At 40.2% G+C, this 23,551-nt stretch overlaps 1 protein-coding gene across 14 annotated transcripts in view; it reads right to left on the bottom strand.

The window, feature by feature from the left end:
• Nucleotides 1-23,551, bottom strand: part of CDC42BPA (CDC42 binding protein kinase alpha) — a 309,574-nt gene that overhangs the window by 133,410 nt on the left and 152,613 nt on the right. For all 14 annotated transcript variants that reach the window (XM_057314949.1, XM_057314950.1, XM_044387983.3 and 11 more), the window contains exons 7-11: nucleotides 22,624-22,824; nucleotides 20,824-21,072; nucleotides 18,879-18,958; nucleotides 16,754-16,920; nucleotides 4,161-4,283 (exon numbers count right to left, since the gene is read on the bottom strand). In XM_057314949.1, coding sequence (XP_057170932.1) covers nucleotides 4,161-4,283; nucleotides 16,754-16,920; nucleotides 18,879-18,958; nucleotides 20,824-21,072; nucleotides 22,624-22,824 — 820 coding nt within the window. The remainder of the gene's footprint in view (nucleotides 1-4,160; nucleotides 4,284-16,753; nucleotides 16,921-18,878; nucleotides 18,959-20,823; nucleotides 21,073-22,623; nucleotides 22,825-23,551) is intronic.

Below are 23,551 nucleotides of genomic sequence, written 5' to 3'. Positions count from 1 at the left end.
TAAATGGGCAGCACAGAAATACAAAGATCATAAGAGACTACTATGAACAATTACATGCCAGTAAACTGGATAACCTAGAAGAAACTGATAAATTTATAGAAACATACAACCAAATAAGACTGAATTGTGAATAAATTAAAAAATCTAAACAAACCAAAAATGAAAGAAAAACCCAGGACCTAATGGTTTTACTGGTGAATTATATCAAACATTTTTAAAAGAATTAATACCAATCCTTCTCAAACTCTTCTTAAAAATGGAAGAGGAGGAAATACTTCCAAACTCATTTTATGAGGCCAGCATTACACTGATACCACAGCCACACAAGAGGCACCAAAAGCAAAAATCAACAAGTGAGACTACATCAAACTCACTTCTGAACAGTAAAGGAAACCATCAACAAAATAAAAAGGCAACCAATATTCACAAATCATGTATCTGACAAGGGGTTAACACTGAAAATACATTTTTTAAAAACTCAAAAAACTTAATGGCAAACAATCCAATTTAAAAAATGGACAAAGGATCTGAATAGACATTTCTCCCAAAGAAGACATAGAGATGGCCAACAGGTACATGAAAAGGTACAACATCATGAATTATCAGGGAAACGCAAATCAAAACCACAGTGAGGGATCACCTTGTACCTATCAGAATGGCTGTCGTTCAAAAAACAAGAAATAACAAATGCTGGCAAGGATGTGCATTAAAGGGAATAGCTGTGCACGGTTGGTGGAGATGTAAATTGGTGCAGCCACTCTGGAAAACAGTAAGAAGGTTCCTCAAAAAATTAAAAATAGAACTACCATAGGATCCAGCAATTCCACTTCTGAATATTCATCTAAAGAAAACAATAACAGTGAATTGAAAAGATATGTGCATTTCCACATTCGGTGCCGCATTATTCACAATAGTCAAGACATGGAAGCAACCTAAATGTCTACTGATGGACAAATGGATAAAGAAAATGTGGGGTCTATGTACAATGGAACATTACTGACACGCTGAAATGAAGAATACTTTGCCATTTGCAACAATATGGATGGACCTTGAGGGAATTATGCTAAATGAATTAAGTTAAAGAAAGACAAACACTGTATGATCTCACTTATATGTGGGATCTAAAGGAAAAAACAAACAAACAAACCCTGAGCTCAGAGATTGGTGGTTGCAAAAGGCAGGGGTGCAGGGCGAGTTCATGGGGTAAATAAAGGTGACCTACAGGTATAAACTTCCAGTCTTGGGGATGTAATGTACAGCACAAGAACTGTAGTTAATAATATCGTACTAGATATTTAAAAGTTGTTAAGAAGAGTAGCTCTTAAGATTTCTCATCACAAGAAAAAAAGTCTGTAATTATGTGCACTGATGGAAGTTAAATGAACTTCCTTTGGTGATCATTTCACAATATACACAAATACCGAATCATTATGTGTACACCTAAAACTAATATAATGTTATATGTCAATTATATCTCAATAAGAAAACAAAAAAACAGGGGCGCCTGGGTGGCACAGCGGTTGGGCGTCTGCCTTCAGCTCAGGGCGTGATCCTGGCATTATGGGATCGAGCCCCACATCAGGCTCCTCTGCTATGAGCCTGCTTCTTCCTCTCCCACTCCCCCTGCTTGTGTTCCCTCTCTCGCTGGCTGTCTCTATCTCTGTCAAATAAATAAATAAAATCTTTAAAAAAAAAAAAAGAAAAAAACAAAGGAACAAAAACAAAGACTGATGGACGGACGGAAGGAAAGAAGGACGGGAAAGAAAACCAAAGGCCAAAATCCCTCATGTACATAGATGCAAAAAATCCTTAACAGAATACTAGGAATAAAATTCAGTAATATATAAAAATAATTACACACCATGACCAGTGATGTATATATTCCAAGGATGTAAATTTGGTTCAATATTTCAAAATCAACCAATCTAATCCACCATATTAACAGGCTAACTGAAGAAAAAAAATCACATATTTATATCAATAAATGATGAAAAAATATTTGACAAATTTCAACAACCATTTGTGATTTAAAAAAAAACAACCTCAGAAATATAGGAGTAGATGGGAACTTCTTACTTGATAAAGAGCATCAATAAAAAAACCTATAGCTAATATTACAGTCAAGGGTGAAAGACAGAATGCTCTCCCCTCAGAAAGCCAGGATGTCTGTTCTCACCACTATTCTTCAATACAGTGCTGCAAATTCTAGCCGGGGCAATAAAAAGAAATAAAAAGCATACAGCATACAGATCAAACAGGCAAAAATACAACTGTTCCTATTTGCAGATGCGTGACGATCGCACAGAAAATCCAAAGGAATCAATTTATAAAAAGAAAAAAACCCTCTTCAAGCTAATAAGTAAGATGGGCTTATGAGGAAGTCATCCCAATCCATATTACCTCTTTGAAGATAATCACTGACCATCCCAGCTGGTCTTGTGTTCTACTGCTTTTTCAGTGTCAAATAACTGTAACAGATTCACTGCTATTGATGTTTTATTGTTGATAGCAAAGTGAAGGATTCTGCTTATCATATTCCTAATCTACCCTAATTTTAGAAAGATAAAGCTATAGAAACTTGATAAAGAGGTATCTCTTAAGAAGAGAGCCACTTAAAAAAATAGAACAGCATGAATTATCAAATTTAAGAGCTCCATGTGTATTTAATACAAGCAAAGTATTAACGTGGCATTTTAAACAGTCCTTTTTATAAAAGACCCTGTATCAGATTCTTTCTTCTCCTTCACTTACTTTGGTCTTAAAATAGTATTTCTGGAGGTCTGATGATCCTAGCTAAACTACTACCTTCTTCCTCTCTCTCCTTACACTTAGGTAAGGTGCCATGCCTCTAAACCCTGCAAAAGGCTCCCATTACATTGACAGAAAAAGTCAAAAACCTTATAACAGTAGGTGAGACTCTACCAAACAGGCCACAGGCCCTCCCCACCCCTTTACTTCTCCAGCCTCACCTCCTCCACTCTCCCCTGCTTGCTCCTCCTGCTCCAGCCATGCTGTCCTCTGGGTCCTAACTGCACTCATGAGGCACATTCTGACTTCAGGGCCTTTGCACTGGTTGGTCCTTCTGCCTGGAACATGTGTTTCCCATTTAACTGCATGGCTAAGCTCCTACCTTCTTCAAGTTTTTGTTCACATGTCACCTCCTCAATGAGGCTTACACCCAGACCACCCTAAAATTATAAAACTCCTCCTCCTGTACTTCTGACCCATTCTCCTCATTCTGCTCTGTGTTTAAGTACTTACCGCCTTCTAACATACTGTATCATTTACAAAGTTATATAGTTATTTTGTCTGTTGTGTGCCTTCCCCCCCAGCAAAACAAAGATTTTATTAATTTTGTTTGGTACTGCATCCCAAGAGCCTAAAACACCACCTGGTACAGAGTAGGTGCCCAATAAATATTTGTTGAATGAACAGAATAAATGCATGAATGGATATAATAGGCATATCAACAGCTGTCCAAGTTAATTTTAATTAAATCTCATCAACAGGCCGAAAGGAATTGTTATGGAGAAAATAAATTTTCACATGCCTCTGTGTTTGCATACATGTGGTACCCTTGTCCACACGGTCCTTCTTCCTCACTCCTAACACTCTTTCCCCTTTTCCTATATATGCTCAGCCAGAAAGATTCCAACGAAACATCGCAAACTAACAGGTTCTTCCAAAAACATCAATCTTTGTTAACTTAAACCGTGGTTAGGTGCCCCTCCTAAATGACCCATGCTTCTTTTTCTCACAGCCTCTCCACTGTATTGCAAATCTGTTTTTTCACCATACCAAAATGTGAGCTCCTTGGAAGCAGAAACTTTTTTTTTTTTTTTTTTTTTTTTGAGAGAGAGAGAGACAGTTGCACGTGCGGGGGGTAGGGGGCGGAAGGACAGAGGGAGAAGGAGAATCTCAAGCAAACTCCCCACTGAGCATGGAGCCTGACAGGGCTCAAACTCATGACCGTGAGATCATGACCTAAGCTGAGATCGAGAGTCGGACGCTTCACTGACTGAGCCACGAGGCACCCCAAGCAGAAACCATTCTTACTTGCCCTTCCCTCACGGCCACGGAGCTCACATAACACATGACAGGCACTCAAACATTTTTTAAAAAATCTACTAAACTGAATTAATAGTGAATCAGAAATTTACCTCTTACTTGTTTCCTTAGTTTTTCAATTTCTTCTTTTAAGGTTTTTATTTCTAAATCTTTGCTTGCTGTCAGTGGACCGTCAACAGTTGAATACTGTAGAGCCTGAACAGTCTGTGTTGACTCTTAAAAAAAGAGAATAAAAGAAAAAAATGAGTAATAAGGCCACATTTTATATTTTTAAAACCATGAGCAATATATTTCTTTCTAGAGAAATCTTTATATAATTCTGATCAAAACATCTACCCATCGACAAAAAGCATGTAAACACATCACAATTAAATCTCAAAACTCCAATGCATGATTCTTTAAAAGTATAACAGATGTAGGAAAGGATCTGCCTACTAACTTGTGAGATTATCCATTTCAAACACGGCTGGTGCATTCTACCACTGAGCCAACGACCATTCAGCCCCCGTTCATCCTAGCAGGAAGTGTCATCATATGATAACCCCAAAAACTTCCTGGGTCAGATGATGCATTAAAAACAGAGTCTGGTGTGTTAAGGGTGGTTTAGAGATTTAATAGTCAACCATAAACAGTGCAGGGGTGGGGTGTTTAGGGGCACTGAGCGTCCCCATGCAGGTGAAAATCTGTATATAACTTCTGACCCCAAAACAACTACTGAAAGCTTCCTGTAGACCAGATACAGTTGATTGATAATACTTTGTATGCTCTATGTATTATACACTGTATTCTTACAACCAGATAAGCTGAAAAGAAGGAAATGTTACTGAGAAAATCATAAGGAAGAAAAAACACATCGGCTGTACTGTATTTATAAAAAAAAAAAAAATCCACAGGACCCACCCAGTTCAAATCCGCACTGTTTCAAGGGTCAAGTGAATACAATACATAGAAATGCTGGTCCCCAAATTTTATGTATGAAAGTTGAAGCCCACCCACTTACAGATGACTTCGGCTCATTGATTTAGTTAAAATAGAGATTATTATTCTTGAGGTTCTAATCAGAAGATGCAAGGTATTTAAGAAACATTAACTCTACTGAGGTTTATTCCCAGATATTATCAGAAGATATGGAAACAAAGAAAACTTTAAAGCATTTTATCAGAAATGAAACCACCCTGGTCCTAGAATAGTTATTGTGCTATCTTATGGAGGGTTTGCAATAGTAAGTATCTCAGCATAATTTCTGGTTAGTACAAATCATTGCTGATTGCTTTATACTACTTATATTATTTATATATTACCTTATGTAACATATTATTGCTTATATGCCATATTACTTTTATGTATAACGTATGTTTTATATATGTGCGTATGTACATATATGTGTGTATATTTTATGTGTGTGTATGTATATAATATGTATAATATATATACACACTCACATAGGTGTATATACATATGTATATACTCACACACACACATATACATATCACACGTAACTCCAGCAGACAAGTAAAGGGCATTTTAGTAGACTGGGATTTATAGGATGGACAGAGGGAGCAAAGATACACACACACACACACACACACACACACACACACACGAGCTCCAAAATACTGTGGCCTTCAGAAGAGGGAGACTTTCTAATTAATTATCGCCATCTGTACGGAGAATAGGATCATGATCTTCATATGCATAAACACTGGTTAATTTGAATTAAAGGTGTAAGATGTGCCTATCGTGCATCCAACCATGATCTTCTACATTGAGTAAGTACTTCGTATACTTTTCCAGTTCAAAACATCGTAAATATCAATGCATTTGTACTTAATATTTTTAAAAGAACATCCTTTATTTGTTTTTAAAAGATATCTAAGGGGGCGCCTGGGTGGCTCAGTAAGTTAAGTGACCAACTCCTGATTGTGGCTCAGGTCGTGACCTCAGGGTGGTGAGATCAAGCCTGGCCCGTGCAGGGCTCCATGCTCAGTGCTGAGTCTACTTAAGATTCTCTCTCCCTCTCCGTCTGCCCCTCCCCCCACCACAGGCACACAAGTGCATGCATGCTCTCTTTCTCAAAAAAATATATATATGTATTAGAAAGATACCTAAGTGAAGAGCAGAAAAAGGGAGATATAAAAATAGCCAGTGGATACTACTAACAGTTCCTTTTCCTCCTAGACTCCACATCCTGCAGGGTGTGGAGGCGGGTAGGTGTCCTAGCTCTGCTTTGCTCCCTCTGTCCACCCTGTAAATCCCAGTCTGCTAAAATGCCCATTACTTGTCTGCTGAATATCCATTGTCTTGCTTATTCTGTCTTTGGCTAACAATTTCACACATTGTTCACTGCCCTTCTTTCATTACAACCCTTTTTATTATTCTTAGTGACTTTAACACCAAAAACAGACAATCCACGCGACACTCTGGCTTCTCGGGCATACAAATCCCCCATGCAGACACGGGTGGGGCTTTTTACCCTCTTGCTTGTGAACCGAATTCAGGTATCAGACTACAATGTGCACTGACAAGACAGGCCAACCGAAACTGAAGGTGGTTTAATCAGAGGTGGGGGACCCACTCTATGCTGCCAGTACAGGTTAAGAATTAGGGGTGTGACCTGGCGAGAACTAACAGTTCCTTGAGAAGATATCCAGGGGGCTTCCTGGAAAGGTGTAAGTCTCCCACAGAGTGAGAGATGGATGAAAGGAAGCGAGCCTTCTTTTGGTCGCCACATGTGTCCAGACATGATCTGGAATTTTGGGAGTATAGTAGAATCATGAGAGGAAAGGCATGAAAATCAGAGAGAAGCTAACCCCACTATCAGCACTGAAATGGTCTACTTCTGACTTCCTACATGAGATAATAAATCTGTATTATTTAAGAATTCTATCATTTGCAGCCCAAAACAACCTAGCTGGTCTCCAGCAAAATCATGAAATCTACCAGTCACACCCTAGACCTGTGGTCTCACCTCGTCTGAGCTTAGAAATGAATAGGTGTGCATACAGCAGGGAGCGGGAGGTGCTGACACAGGTATAGCTAGGAGATGGCTAAAGGTATTTAGTGTCTGGGGACCAAGAAAGCTCAGTATCTTACAGAATGTGAAAGTCTCCCACATCAGAGAATCGCCCTGCCCCAAACGCTAGTAGTTCGCCTACTGAGAAATGCTACTGTACACTTTTCCGTTCTTTAGTAACTGTATGGCCTCTCAAATCTTGATTTCAAGTACACCATTCTCTCTCATCTTTACAGTATGCTCAATCCAGGCACCACTTCAATGATGCTCATTCCCACCAAGACATCAAATCCACTGTCCTAATGCTATTCAGTTTTCCCCTTTTCTTCCTTATTTACCCAGGTTGGGTTCCATGGTCCATCACTACAATGGACAGCTCTGCACACACACCTTCCATCTCTCTGCCCTCCTCTCCTCCAATACGCCCACCCTAGAAAACCCCAGTCTTGGCTGACTCTGATTCTCCTACTTGTGCTCCTACCCTGGAAGCTGACAACGTAGCTGAAGAAAACAGTTTCTTCAAATTCATGTCTACTGACATCGAACAGTTGGTGATGACTGGCAGTCCTTAGCTGTGTCTCTAGACCATTTCCTCTTCTCTAAGCTGACCATTTCACATATTCTTTTTCTTGTCAAACATCTATTACACTCTTCACCTTCCTCATTCTCAGCCGATGACCCTGCTTTGTATCTGATTTTGCACTGGTCTCCTCAAAGTAAGCGCTGCACGGCAAGTATTTTTCTCATGTTCTGCTCACTGTTACATCCCCAGTCATGTGCACAACAGGTCCTGGGTCATCAGTGTTCAAGAAATAGCTGATAAATGGATGAAACAGCCTGATGTAAACCTATGCCACTGCATGAAACAGGCGTTAATACAAAAAGGCAATGATCCCACATTTTCATTGCGCTTGCCTGGTGCAAATGATACCAATCACACATAACGATAGTTTCTAAGAACATGTTAGATAATTAAAAACATCAAAAAAGCCTGGTATACAGGAATTTCTCATTCAGAATAGGAAGGAGTAGGAAGCACCAGGTCTCTCACTCCTGCTGCAAAAAGTAAAAATATGTAACTTGCAAAAATCTTATTTTTACAGAAATCACGTATCTGAGAAAGCAAATAGGACTAAGTACAATAAAACAGAGGCACGAGCCATTCTGAGGCGAGAAGACTGGCAACTGCCTCTGACTTCTGAATTTTACCCGGTTCTGTGAGCCGGCTTAGGCTCCAGGTTGCCCTAAATTGAAGGATATCACTCTGGAGTGAAAACACATGACAACTTCCGGAGAATGGGTGGGGCTGCGGAAACAATTTGGAAACCTCGAGATACCTAAATATGTGGTGCTACTTTCGTCGTAGTGCACTTGTTGTACCTGGAGACTACAGGGGAAGTTAGCAGCTTCTAAAACTCAGACTGAAAGTATTAGAGTATTTCAGAAAAAAAGTCTTGCCCAAGGAAAAGAGTCTGTCTCGAATACATGGCCAATCTCCCACTCAACACATTTGCCAGATATAGAAACGGCACAAGGTAGGAAGCTTAAGCGCAGAATAAATCTCGGACAGTTGACGGAGTGAGGAAGAGAGAGCCCCAGTCAGGCTCTGTGTAGATCTTGCTTTGTGATATTTGAAACCGGAGGTAAGTTGAGTCCAATGAAAACTGCAAACCAGCCTTGTCCTAGCTCCTTTCCCAGTTAGACAGAGCACCAGGAGAAGCCAAAATCTTGTGCTACAGCGCCATCTTTTGGAAAACAAAAGAAAGGCTTCTGATTGACAACCTACTGAACCCTTAGAATCCAAGGAAACAAAAGCTTACCTAAGCAGGAAAGGTGTTTGCTACTTCAGATGTGACAGCAGAGGTACATTCCATGACACACTATGAAAAAAATCACAATAGTAGGGTTTCACAAAAAGAAAAGGCCTATTCTGCAGCAACCAAACTCAAAGACACAAAACACTGTGTTCTCACTGATGAAAGATACAAAATAGTGGTTATGAAGCAATTCAATGAGCTACAAGAAAACTCAGAAAGGCAATTCAATGAACTCAGGAATAAAATTAATGAAAGAGGTTGAAATTATGAGAGAGAAGCAAAAATTCTGGAGCTGAAGGACTCAATATATGAGTCCTCTTCAGTGCATTGGAAAGCACTGGAAACAGCAGATCGGATGGAAGACAGAATACTCGATTTGGAGGGTGGGAATCTAGAAATGATTTGGGTGGGAGAGGAGAGAGAATGGAGATTTTTAAAAAGTGAAAAAATGCTACAAGAGTTATCATACTCCATTAGACAAGCAAACATAAGGAAAATGGGGATACCATGGGGGGGTAATTTATTTAAAGAAATAATAGTTGAGAACTTTCCAAAACTGGGAAGGGAACTGGACATACAAGTCCACACAGCTGAATAGAACACCTTCTATCTCAATGTAAAAAGACCTCCACTAACACACCTTATAATGAAACTGTCAAGAGTCCACGGTAAAGAATTTTAAAGGCAACCAGGGGGTAAAGGATGTCACCCACACCCACCAGGGTATCAGCAGATTTCCCGGGAGAAACTACAGCCCAGGAGAGTGGGGTGATATACCCAAAGTACTGACAGATAAAAACCATCAGCCAAGAATATTCTACCCAGCAAAGCTATACTTCTGATATGAAGAAGAGATAAAGGCTTTCCAAGACAGACAGTAGCTGAGGGAGTGCGCCACCACCAGACGTGCCTTACTGAAAGGAGCTCTTAAAACGGAAATGAAAAAATGAAAGCACACAAAATTCTGATTAAGATTTTAAACAAGACATTCGAATTAGAGAACTGTAACTTTATTTCAGAATAACGTTGCATACTTAATTGCAGCATAAATGTTAAAGGAAAGTGATATTAAAAATAACTGTACTATAATTTGGTAACAAATTCATAGCAAAAAAGAGATAATTTGTGACACCAGAAATATAAAGGGAAGTCGTAAAAGGATGGAAACTTTATAGGTGAATGAAGGTAAGCTGCCATCAGCAGAGAAAGGACAAGTTTATCTAGGAGACTTTTATACTAACCTCATGCTCACCACATGGCAAAAATCAAGGGCAGAGACACAAAACATAAAAAAGGGAGAAGGAGCAAATCACCACGGAAAACCACCAACTGGCAAAGGTAGAGAGAAACAAAAGTTAAAAGAAACAATGGAGACAAAATAACCAGAAGGCAAAAGATAAATTGGCAGTAGTAAGCGCTTAAATATCAATAATCACCCCAAACGTAAACGGACTGACCTCACCAATAAAAAGGCACAGAGTGCCTGGATGGACTAAAAACAAAAACAAAAACAAGGGGTGCCTGGGTGGTTCAGATGGTGAAGCATCTGACTCTTGATTTGGGCTCAGGTCATGATCTCAGGGTCATGAGATGGAGCCCTGTGCTGGGCGTGGAGCCCCCTCAAGATTCTCTCCCTCTACCCTTCCCCTCCCCTTGCTTGTGCACGTGCACACACTCTCTAAAAATCAAAAACAAAAAAACAAGACCCAAGTATATGCTGCCTAAAGGAGACTCATCACTCGGAAGATACACACAGTCTCAAAGTGAAGGAATGGAAGGTAAGATTCCAAGCATCCAAGCTAACGAAAACCAAAACAAAGTGGGAATAGCCATAATTACATCAGACAAAATAGACTTCAAACCAGAAACGGAAACGAGTCAAAGATCACTATATAATAATAAAGGGGTCAATGCATTAAGAAGATATAATAATTGTAAATACATGCTGCTAACACCAAGCACTTGAATATATTCAGCAAAAACTAACAGATCTTAAAGAAGAAACAGACAGTATGATAACGGTAGGTGGTTTCACTTCTCCACTATTAGCAATGGATGAACCGTCCAGACAGAAAATCAGCAAGGAAATGTTGCAATCGATCCCTACTTCAGAACAAATGGACTTGGAACAGACATTACAGAACATTCCATCCACCACCAAGTGCACACAGGACATTCTCCAGGACAGATCATATGAGACGACATAAAACTAATGTTAGAAAATTTAAGAAGAAATTATACCATCTTTTCTGACCAGGATGGTATGAAATTAGAAATTAACAAGAGGAAAGTGAGAAGATCTATAAATATGTGGAAATTAAATAATTCTGAACAACCACGGGGTCAAAGAAGAAATCAAAAAAGAAATCGAACTTCTTAAAACAAATGAAAATGAAAATACAACATATCAAATTTGTGGAATGGATGGATTAAAGCAGCTCTGAGAGAAAGTTTATAGCAACAAATGTACATTCTGAGAAATTAGAAAGATTTCAAATGACCTAATTTATACTTCAAGGAACTTTAAGAAAAATAACAAATTAACCCCAAAGTTAGATGAGAGGAAAAAATAAGGTTCAGAGCAGAAACAAATGAAACAGAGACCAGAAAAACAACAGAGAAGATCAAAGAAACCAAGAGCTGGTTCTTTGAAAAGATAAACCACATTGACAAACCTTTACACTAAGAAAAAAAGAAGAGACTCAAATAAAATTTAAAATGAAAGACATTACAACTGATACTACAGAAATATATCAGATCATACTGGACCACTATGAACAATTATAGGCCAGGAACTTACATAACCTAGAAGAGATGGATACATTTCTAGAAACACACAACCCACCAAGACTGAATCAAAAAGAGACAGAAAGTCTGAACAGACCAATAACGAGCAACGGGATTGAATCAGTAATCAAAAACCTCCCAACACAGAAATCCTTAGGAACTGACAGCTTCACCGGTGAATTCTACCAAACATTTTTTTTTTAATTTTTTTAAAGATTTTATTTATTTATTCGACAGAGACAGAGACAGCCAGCGAGAGAGGGAACACAAGCAGGGGGAGTGGGAGAGGAAGAAGCAGGCTCATAGCGGAAGAGCCTGATGTGGGGCTCGATCCCATAACGCCGGGATCACGCGCTGAGCCGAAGGCAGACGCTTAACTGCTGTGCCACCCAGGCGCCCCTCTACCAAACATTTTAAGAAAAATTAACAACAATCCTCCTCAACCTCTTCAAAATAATGAGGAGGAAGGAACACTTCCAGACTCATTCCATAAGGCCAGCATTACCTTGATACTAAAAGCAGAGAAGACAACCACAAGAAAACTATAGACCAACGTCCCTGATGAATACAGATGCAAACATTCTCATTAAAATACTGGCAAGCTGAATTCAAGAACACATACATAGGATTATATACCATGACAAAGTGGGATTTATCCCTGGGATGCAAGGATGGTCCAACATACGCAAATCAATAAATGTAAAACATCACCCCAATAAAATGAACGACTAAAAAAAATCACACGATCATCTCAACAGACACAACAAAAGCATCTGAAAAAAATGCAACATCCTTTCATGATAAAAACCCTTCACCGATTGGATATAAAAGGAACATACCTCAACAAAATAAAGGCGATTTGCAACAAACCAACAGCTAACCTCACACTCAATGGAGAAAAACTGAAATCTTTTCATCTAAGATCAGAGAAAAGACAAGGGTGCCCACTCTTTCCACTCCTACTCAATATAGTACTGGAAGTCTTAGCTGAGCAGTCAGGCGAGACAAAGAAATAAAAGGCAGCCAAATCAGCAAGACAGTAAAATTGGTGCTATTTGTTATGATTTTATATAATCCCAAAGAGCAAACCAAGATAAAACTGCTGGAACTGATTAACAAATTCAGTAAAGTTGTAGGATTCAAAATCAACACATATAAATCTGTTGTATTCCTTTACAGTCATGATGAAACATCTGAAAAAGAAAAGTATCCCATTCACAACAGCATCAAAAACAATATAACACTCAAGAAAAAATTTAACCAAGTAAGGGAAAGATCTATACAACGGAAATTATAAGAGTTTGCTGAAAAAACTGAAGATGACACAAATGGAAAACTATTGCATATTCATGGATCAGAAGAATTAATATTGTTAAAGTGCTTATACTACCCAAAGCCACATACAGATTTAACATAATATCCATCAAAACACCCAAGGGATTCTTCACAGAAATAGAAGAAACAATCCTAAAACTTGTTGTGGAATCACAAAAGATCCTGAAAAGATAGAGCAGTCCTGATAAAAAGAACAGAGCTAGCGGCATCACGCTTCCTAATTTCAAACTATACTACAAAGCTACAGTAATGAAAACAATATTACTGGCACAAAAACAGACATGCAGACCAACAGAACAACACAGAGAGCCCAGGATCAAATCCTGGCATATATGGTCAACTAGTATTCAACAAGGGAGCCAAGAACACCCAATGGAGAAAGGACAGTCTCTCCAACAAATGGTGCTGGCAAAACTGGATAAACACATGCAGGACAATGAAAGTGGGCCCCTCTCATGCCACTCACAAAAATTAACTCAAAATAGATCAAAGACTTAAACATAAGACCTGATAGCAAGTTTCAAGAAGAACACATGGGTTAGAAGCTCCCAGACACGGGTCTTGGCAATGATATTTTGGATATGATGCCAAAAGCACAAACAACAAAAGCTAAAATCAACAAAGGGGACTACATCAAACTTAAAAGCTTCTTTCTGTAAGGCAAAAGAAACCACTAGCAAAATGAAAAGACAACCTACAGAATGGGAGAAAACTTCTGCAAGCAATATATTGGATAAGGGGCTAATATTCAAAATATAGAAGAACTCATACAACTTAATGACAAAAAACAATCCAATTTTAAAAAGGACGGAAGAACTAAATAGAGGCTTTTCAAAAAAGTACTTCAAAATGGCCAACAGGCACATGAAAAGATGCTTAACATCACTCATCATCAGGGAAATGCAAATCAACACTGCAATGTCACGATGCTCAAACTGTCAGAATGGCTATCAAGAAGAAGACAAGAGACAACAGGAATGGAGTGAAAAGGGAACCCTTGCACACAGTCGGTGGGAATGTAAACGTGTCCAACCATGATTGAAAACGTTATGAAGTTTCCTCAAAAAATTAAAAATCGATCTGGCAGACCATCTAGCAATTCCACGTCTGGCTACATACTCAAAGGAAATGAAACGGGATTTCGAAGAGATACATGAGCCCCCATGTTTACTGAAGCATTATTCACTGGAACCAAGATATGGAAACAACCTAAAGGCTCATCAATGGATGAATGGGTAAAAAAGACGGGGTACAGGCTGAATAATTCAGCCACGAGAAAGGAGAGTTCCCTGCCATTTGTGACAACACGGATGGGTGGACCTTGAGCACACGACAGTCAGACGGAGAAAGACAAGCACTATATGGTATCACTTATATGTGAGATCTAAAAAAGACAAACTCATGAAAAACAGAGAGTAACACTGTAATTATCAGGGGATGGGGCAGGAGTCGAGGCCAGAGACTGATGCTGTTTAAGGTACCAACTCGCAACAAGTAGAACTAAGTCACAGAGATCTAATGCACAGTGTCATAAATACAGATAACGATGCCGTGAATTATTATACATATATGCCAGAAGTACTAAACATCACTACAACAGTCTTATTACAGTATACAAACGTATCAAATTAACAAGGTGTACATCTTAAATTTATACAATGATATACGGTAAATATAAAAACTCAAACAACTTGCATCACAAAGAAGTAGTAATCCACATGCAGAGATCTTAGCAACTTATTGAGAAATAGAAAAGTCTGTTTTATTGATGTCTGTAGTTTTTTTCTCTACTGAGTCTCTAAAAGTATAACAGCAACATTTTATTGTTGTAAAACTTCGCTTCCTTCTCTCTTAACAGTTACAAGCTATTTGATTATTTATACATACATTCCTTCATTCACAAAAGGAGTAAATAAAATAAATTGTATGTTATGTCCTCTATTCTGGAGAAAATAAATCTGGAAAGAGGGATAGTAAGTGCTGGAGATACAGCAAGGTTAGGTTTTAAACACAGCGGTCAGGAAAGGTATCATTTCAAGGTAACACTCAAGTAGAAACCTGAAGGAGGTAAGGGAATGAGTCATGTGAACACCAAAGGAAGAAAATTTAAGGCAGGGCAGATGCAGATGCAAAGGCCCTGAAGTGGGGACATGCCTGGTTTGTGGAAAGAACACCAGGGAGCCCAGGGTGGCCAGAGACAGAAGGAACAGTGGGGGTGGAGGGGCCGAGGTAAGGCGGGGAAAGCAGCTAGAAAGCGGTTACAAGAAGGCGGGTGATGGTGGTGGTGACGTGAATGGGGTGATGGCCGCACAGTGAGTGGGGATGGGACTCTGGATCTTCTGTGATGGCAGAGCTGCCCGGGTTTGCTGATGGGCGAGATGGGAGGTGTGACAGAAGGGAAAGACTTAAAGATGCCTGGAAGGTTGTAGTTTCAAGCACCTAAGAGCCTGGACTGCTCTGGGGGACCCTGACATTCACGGGTCAAAGAGTTCAGGAGAACTCAGGAAGTGAGACAGAATAAACCATAACTGGTTTATGAGGAAAAAGAAAACTAGGAGATTCATGAGTCCCAGAAGCCAAAAGAAGAAAGAGCTGTCAGGAGGGGGAATGGCCAAGTGGGTCAGATGCTGACAGGTGAGAAGCTGCGGCCTGGGAAGCAGGACTGCTGGACAGCCAGCCCATGGACTTGAGATCTGTGCTCATGAATCTCAGGTGGGATCAATCAGCACCCTGCTTGTCCTAAGTCCGTTACCTTCAGCCACACAGTCGCAGACAGAAGTCAGAGCAACAGATGTGAGGATCCAAGTTAAGGGTCTGATTACGACTGACCACGGAAGGACGGAGGGTACAAGGCACAGGGTGAGGGGGATAGAGCTGCAGGTAATGGTGGAACAGAAGGAACGTGGGAGGCACCAGAGGGAGTGAACTAGACCACTACGAACAGGAGATGATGCAGGATTTGCTTGAAATTGAGATTAGGGGCACCTGGGTGGCTCAGTCGATTAAGTGTCTGCCTTCGGCTCAGGTCATGATCCCAGGGTCCTAGGATCAAGCCCTGCATCAGGCTCCCTGCTCGGCAGGGAGCCTGCTTCTCCCTCTGCCTGCTGTTCTCCCTGCACATGCTCTCTTTCTCTGACAAATAAATAAATAAAATCTTAAAAAGAAAAAAAAGACTTTAAAAAAAGAAACTGAGATTTGTAAAGAATTCTGGATACTGTAGTCTCAACAATGGAGCTGGATGAGGTCGGGCGGAGGACAAGATCATTGGACGTGTAAGAATCCAGAGACCGAGAAGTCAGAACAGTAAGAGGTTTGCCAACCTGCATTTTATAGTCACCAAGTATCATGACAGGAGTGATGCAGAAGAGGACAGTTTGCCAGGAAGTCACACTTTCAAGGCTGAGAAAATAGGACAGCGATCCCGAGCGCTACAGTGGGATGGGAAGGGCTCCTTTCCCTCGAGCAGCCCCGTTTCCTTCTCCCCAGATGAGTTCACGGGCGCACATACGAACCCGGGGCGGGGGGGAGACGAACGCTACGTCGGGGGTGCTGTTTACCTCCTGAGTCTACATAAACAGTATCATTCTGTATTCCGCAAAGGAGTCTTCAACTGGACTTTTTCCCCTTCATACAAAAATTTCTTTTCAAGATAAAACGACCCCTCATAATAACAGTTCTTCAAACTCTGAGTCCAACTCCAAAAGGGAAGATACCATCGTTAATATATATTTACCTTGAAGCTTTCTACTCAGCTCAAGCTTCTCCTGCTCGAGGCGCTTGATTCTCCTCTCATACGCCTCGGTCGCAAGGTTGTTGTCGAGAGTCCTCTGGACACTGACATCAAGGTCCAGGGACGTGGGACCCGCTGTGACCCGTAAACAGCTCCGATCGGAAAGAACACTGAAGAAACAGAAAAACATGAGGTCATGCGGAAAAGAAAGTTTGAAGAAACAAAGAGCCTTCTGCAGTTGTCCTTTAAAAACATGGATTTTGATATCTAGCTACAGTTAGCCGTCTAGGGTGGCGGTAAAACACACTGTTTGCAAATCTCAACACAAACCTGTTTTTAGAAGCATTTTTTAAAAATGAGAAATAGTTCCAATTATCTTGAATTTCAATAACCACAACTTACAAAATGATGTTTAGTGAACACAAGGTGACCACATAAGTGCAACAATAGTCAAAGTACAGACCACGGTCCTCTTCATCAGAATTTGGACTCAAAAGTGAAATGCTTCCTTTAATTCAATATAACTTAGCGAAAAATATTTGAAGTGTTAGACATTTAGCAGTGAGCAAAACTGACACTTGCCCATGAAGAGCTTCTGTTCCCGTGATGGAGACGGAAACAAATGAGATAAGGAAATGCAATATTCAGGGCATTAGGCAATGCTGAATGCTAAGGAGAAAACATCAAGCAGGAAAGGGGAGGGCGAAGTACCGAGGGGGAAGACATAAAAATCTAGACAAAGTGGCCAGGAGGCTATCACTCAGAGAGGAACTCTGAATAAAGTCCAGAGGGAGTAACCGGGAGGGAAGAGCAGTCCAGGCAGGTGAACAGAAGTGCAAGAGCGCTGAGAAAGGAGTAGGTCTGGCACTGTCCCAGGCCAGAAAGGAGCAGTGTGTGGCTGGAGCGGAGTCGGCCAGGTTAAAAGTAGCGGGAAAGAGAAAGTGAGCCAGTCATGCAGGGTCTTGTAAGAATGTTGACTGGGATTAAGATGAGCCACTGGAGTTGGGGGACAGTGGGGATGGGTCCTGAACAGGGGAGTGACATGTTCTGACTTATCTTTTAGCAGGACCCCTCAGACGGGTTCAGAGAAATCTAAGAGCCAAGATTGCGAACATCTGATGTAGGGGTTCGGAGAGATTTTAAGCAGGAGAGAGCAGAGGGGTCTCACATTCGGGAGTCACCAGCAAATATCGGGGAGTGCACTACAGTATAAGGGGAAAAGTTCCCAAGATGAAGCCGTGGGGCCCCAGGAGATCAGGAGATCAGTAGGCATCAACTGCAGAGACAGAGAAGGATTGGCCAGAAAGGTGAGAAGTCAGGCAAGTGCCCTGGAAGGTCAGAGACGGAGGTGCTGTGATGGGAAGGAGCTGGGATGCACAAGATGAGAGCAGACATGAGACAGGGTGGAATGGGAGACCCCACCGTTCATCCGCACAGGCAAGCGCTCAGGGCAGAGGGGGGCAGGTGGGACCACGCAGAAGAGCGTGTGAGAACTGTCTGCCTCAACCTGTCCGTGCAGGAGGAAGTGAGCTCATCAGGGGAGAGCGGAAGAGCAGGCACAGGCAGCAAGAAGGGTCCTGGAGGTTGGTAATCATCACCGTGGAAGGTGAGACCAGTGAGAATGGTCAGGTGCTTTTCTCTGGACGCTGTGAACGGCACGGGTACAGGCAGAAACTTGGACTGTAATGATGATGTCAACTCAGCAAAACCACGCAGGAGAACAGGAGGCAGTCAAGGAATTGAGGGGGGCACACAAGGAGTGAATGTAATCACACTCCGCTTACACTGGAGAAGGAGGACCAGGACCCGGTCCATGAAAACAGGGCTAAGATGGATGACTGGTCCTGGAGCTTGGCACCTGGATCGTATTTGCTCAAACGCAAGGGACTCTTCTGATTCCTGCCCCACTGCCGAGAGGAAGATTCTGAAATCTCTCTCTCCTCCAAACTGACTTAAGATTCTCCTAGGTTCTATTCGTTACAGGACATCTAACTTTTTCCAGCAGTAGCTTCAGCCTCTATTTTAAAATTGTCTTCACTTACAAGGCTCTCTCATATATTTTTTTAAAACTTCAATTCATCTTAATTTGCTTTAAGTTGTCCAAATTATGTTAACTTTTCCAACTTACCAGCTACTAGTATATGTGAAACCAACAAATGGCAGGTGGTGGCCAGAAAATGCAGTATGTGTGGGTGGGGGCATCGTTTCCTGAAGGATGAAAAAACATCTGGTAAGAAATAAATAACCGTGACCTGCAGGTTGGCTTATGATATTAACTAACAATAGGAAATACATGGCTGTTCGATTTAGAAACACAGATTAAGTCTGGGGCAGATGCGCAGCGATCTAGAATCCAGACAATGAACCCTGCCGCTGTAATATTCTAATAAAATTAAACTCCAGATGGAAGTCTGACATTGACAGCACAGCGATTATTCATGTATGCATATGTGCAGATTTGCCTCGTCACTAAAAGTTATTTGTAACCCCAAATCAATATTCATAGTACTTCTGCAATCAGTCGCAGACACAGGCAAAGGAAAAAAATTTCTTTCAGCCGCCGGATGCCTAAGTTTCCAGCTGGGACAGAACAAGAAGATGCTCTGCCTTCTTGTTTCAGCTCTGATAATGACAAAAAAGTATTCCTTCCAAGGTCTGCATGGGCCATGTCTTTCACGTGTTTCTGCTTTTTATGGGTGACTGTGTTGTTTAAAATGTCCTCCAAGCAGAGTGCGGAAGGGCCATCTATACGGCTTCTAAGCCAGATGGCTGCGACGTGCCTTACAAATACGTATGCATGTCAGAGAAGCTCTGCTCAGGCCTGAGTTACACGGCTGTTGGCTGTGAACTTGCTGTTAGTTACACAACGATATATATTCAATACGGTGTCTTTACAAAGAAACATACATAAAACAAGGTTATGTACTGACTGGTTGAATGAAATGACCAGAGGCTCAGAAGAACTTAACCCTGAATGTCCCCTAGGAACAATGGTTCAATAGTCACGAACACAGCACACACAGGAACTTCATGGAACACAGAACTACCATAATCAGAATCGACTGTACTACGTATTTAATTTGGAATGACTCAAATTTCTGCTTGCAGTAAATATAATTCTTATAATAAAAACCTGATGAGGAAAGTCCATTTAATCTTGGAGGCTCAGAGAGGGAAACCTAGGAAACCCTTACCTACCTTGCACGTGCTACTTACTGAACAGTGAAAAGTGACAGAAAATCCATATACAAATTCTTAGTGCAGAATTAAAACCATAAGAAATAAAAATAACGGAAGAAAAAAATAAAGTTCAAATTAAGAAGGCTAAAAAGGCAACACCCATAAAACTCTATGTTCTTACTGTCCTAAATTGTAACAATGTGACCTAAAGGTGTAGAGCAGAGGCTGATGAACCATGTGGGCCCACAAGCTGAAAGGGACCCAGTGTCCGGCCACTCTGCAGCTCTGCCACCCGCCTCAAGGGAGACTATGACGTCAGCATAGCAAGTCTGCTCTCCTACCAGGTTTGCTACTTTCAGTGGCAACACCACCGGGCACGGGTCGCTCTCAAAATGAAATCAGGCTCCTGCCAGCAGCTCTACGGCCCCAACCAGGCAGATGGAATGGGGTGGGGGAAGTTTTTAACCAAAGTTCGGTTTCTCATGAATAAATGCTTCTCAACTTATTTCCCTTGCATTAAATTGTCAAGCCCCAAAATGGTTGTTTTTGACAATTCTGTTCAGTATCGTGGAGCTTTTGAGGGAGAGATTTGCCAAACTCTTCACTGCCATCATGAAGTCCACTTCTCTAAGCATCTAATTTCTCCTCTTCCTAGGAAACCTCATGGCATAACTGATCGCATTAGTAAATATGTGAAGTTTAATTTCACTCCTGGTCATGAATAAACATGTTCACCCCAGTGAACTCTCTTAATTTTGGATATATGAGAGAATAAATACTAGAAGCCAAGGTAACCGTCTGACTGGTAACTGATAAGGAGGTCCATACAACTGCTTCATAAGCACATTAAAAAGAAAGAGAGGGACAGAACTTCTTCTCAACGTCATACTTACAGAATTCTTTAAACAATCATCATCCACATCAAAATTCGATGTATCTGTTGGGCTACTAACTTCTGGAATATAAGGTGCTTCACAGTTTCGAATATTATCCCAATCAATTCCATTGAAAAATGGGTGTTTTTTAAAGTCCTCTATTCCATTTTGACCAAGTCGGTGTTCTCTGCTGCAAATGAGCCTTCGAATAAGATCCTTAGCATTTTCAGATACATCAGTCACTTGAGCGGGAAACTGAAACCTTTCCTAGACACAGAAAAATAGAAACAAAATATAAATCAGTATTTAACTCCCTAAGTAGGTTGATTAACATTTATTTTCTTAAAAATATATTTTAAAAATGTGTAATAAGTGTATGCTAGTGCAAAGTATTCATACAAGAGAAAAGAGCACCTTCCTAAAAACTTAATTTTATATGTGACTTAGTCACACATGCACTATAGAAAGAATAAATTAAGTGCTAAAATACCTTAAACTGCTGTCAGAATAAAGAGAACTTATTAAAAGTAGAATTTGACTCAACATTCATCAACTGATGATGTTCATATACGCCACAAACTAAGCATTAAGTAACAGGCAGACCCCTGTAAAGAACGGACCATGTACTTGACACTCGTGGAGACGATTTACTCACTTAACGCCTGTAAATCCTCACAGCAATCCTGATTTTACAGAAGAGACCCGAAGGCCCAGGGAGGTCAAGCCAGTTGCTCCCAGCCACACGACTGGTAAATGGGAGAGCTGGGATTTTGGAAGAGCAGCCTGACTCCAGAATCCGTGTTCTGAGCCACCACATCACAGCCAACGATTTCTCTCTGAAATGCTTTACATGCTCTTTGCACCTCGGTAGCTGGCTACTCCCTATCTTCCAACTCTCCACAACTATTCAGCAGATCCTGCTTGCAGCTGGGCAGAAGAGCGCCAGCTCCGCATAAGAGCGTGAACTGACTGACATGTACCCGAAGCTACTGCTGATAACTGTCTCACCCCCTTTTACGGGACACTCCCATTCCAGGTGTTTGCAGCTGCTCACAATCTTCTGAAACCAATCAGTCAGAATCTTCCTCTCTTTATTACAGTTTATTTCTACTTTGCTGGGAACTAAATGGATTAAGGCTCTATTAATTTTTTCCTATGGTGAATCTGGATTGTTTTCACTGTTTTGATGGTAAAGAAGACTGGAATAGATATCCTTGTACATACATCTTGGTTCAACTATTTCCTTAGGGCAGATTCCTAAAACCCTTCGAAGTTGCTCAATCCAAATTTCTAACCATCTTTAAGGCTCTAGACGCACACTTACAGACTTGTTGACAGAAAGGTTACATCAACTTAAACTCCTATCAATGTCTAGCAATGCCCATCTCATTGGGTTACTTAAAGACAGAGTATAATTTTTCTTTTCGTCTTTGCCAGGGGGAAAAAGAATATCTCAGTTTTATTTTGTTTTGCATTTATTATGGCTAAGGATAAGAATTTTTTAAATGCACTCTAGCCAAGAGTATACTTATAGTAGTAAGGATATAAATTATCTGCTTACAAACTTTGTTATTCTACGGGAGAGAACAATTTCCTATTTATTAGCATTTCTAATAAAATACGGAAGGCAAGAACTAATCATTTTATGTATAATTTATGGATTTTGATTATTCACATTTGTCAGGTCCCCTATTAGCATAGAAATTAGAATGTTCATTCTTTCTAAAGAAACATTTGCTTTTTAACTATCACATTACTTTAAATTTATCGTATGTATCATTTACCACATTCAATTCAATAATAGTAAAATATACTAACTTTATGATTCATGATTTTTCCATACGTCTCCACCAGTGATTCTGCATAAAATGGTGTTTCTCCATAAAGCATTTCGTACATACAGACCCCCAGAGACCACCAGTCACATTCAGGCCCATATCTCCCTTTCCCATCTTCCATGGCTTGAAGGATTTCAGGAGAGATATAATCTGGAGTTCCAACAGCCACCGAGGATTGGACCTGAAGAAGTTCACACATTTTTAGTAATCTACTATATTAGAAACAAGTAACAAGTTTTAATTAAAAATATTTACACTTACTCACATACACAACAGACATTATCTCAAAACAACTATAACTTTGTCATTACCTGAAATCAGCCTCCTTGTACGTATAAGTAAAATTATATGTAATCTCCATACTAGCAGTCCTCCAGATTTCATAATCCTATAGAATCTTTATTATTGCTGGTACTTCATTGACTACATTTAGGGTAACTATATGATTTGAACACCACAGCCATTAAAAACAAACTGAATATTTAGTACAGAATATTCTTATTATTGATATTATTTAAACAACACATTCATATAAATAATGGAACTAGGAAAATTCTACAATTTGTCAAAAGGAAAACATAGCCTGAAAAAAACAGGCCAATTCTTATGAGTAATCTGGAAATTATTTTAAAACACTTTAATTGAAACCTTAGGAAATAAGTATTAACAATGTACTGCAAGCTACTTATTAATTTATAAAATTACAAAGGTTTCAAACATACTCTTCAAAAAATAAAGTCCCAGTAGAGAAAAATAGTTGGGCATATAATTATGGCAAGTTACATCTAAATGAGAAAATAGTCACCATAAATGGTCCTGGCCACACATCTTATAAGGTACTCTGAAGTAAAAGAAAATTGTTTCTTTGTACATTTTAAAGAAGCATATCAAAAAAGAACATTATCAAG

Source organism: Ursus arctos, unplaced genomic scaffold (genome assembly GCF_023065955.2).
Source record: "Ursus arctos isolate Adak ecotype North America unplaced genomic scaffold, UrsArc2.0 scaffold_2, whole genome shotgun sequence".
In the NCBI taxonomy this organism is placed as follows: domain Eukaryota; kingdom Metazoa; phylum Chordata; class Mammalia; order Carnivora; family Ursidae; genus Ursus; species Ursus arctos.
This window is presented reverse-complemented; position numbering and strand designations above follow the sequence as displayed.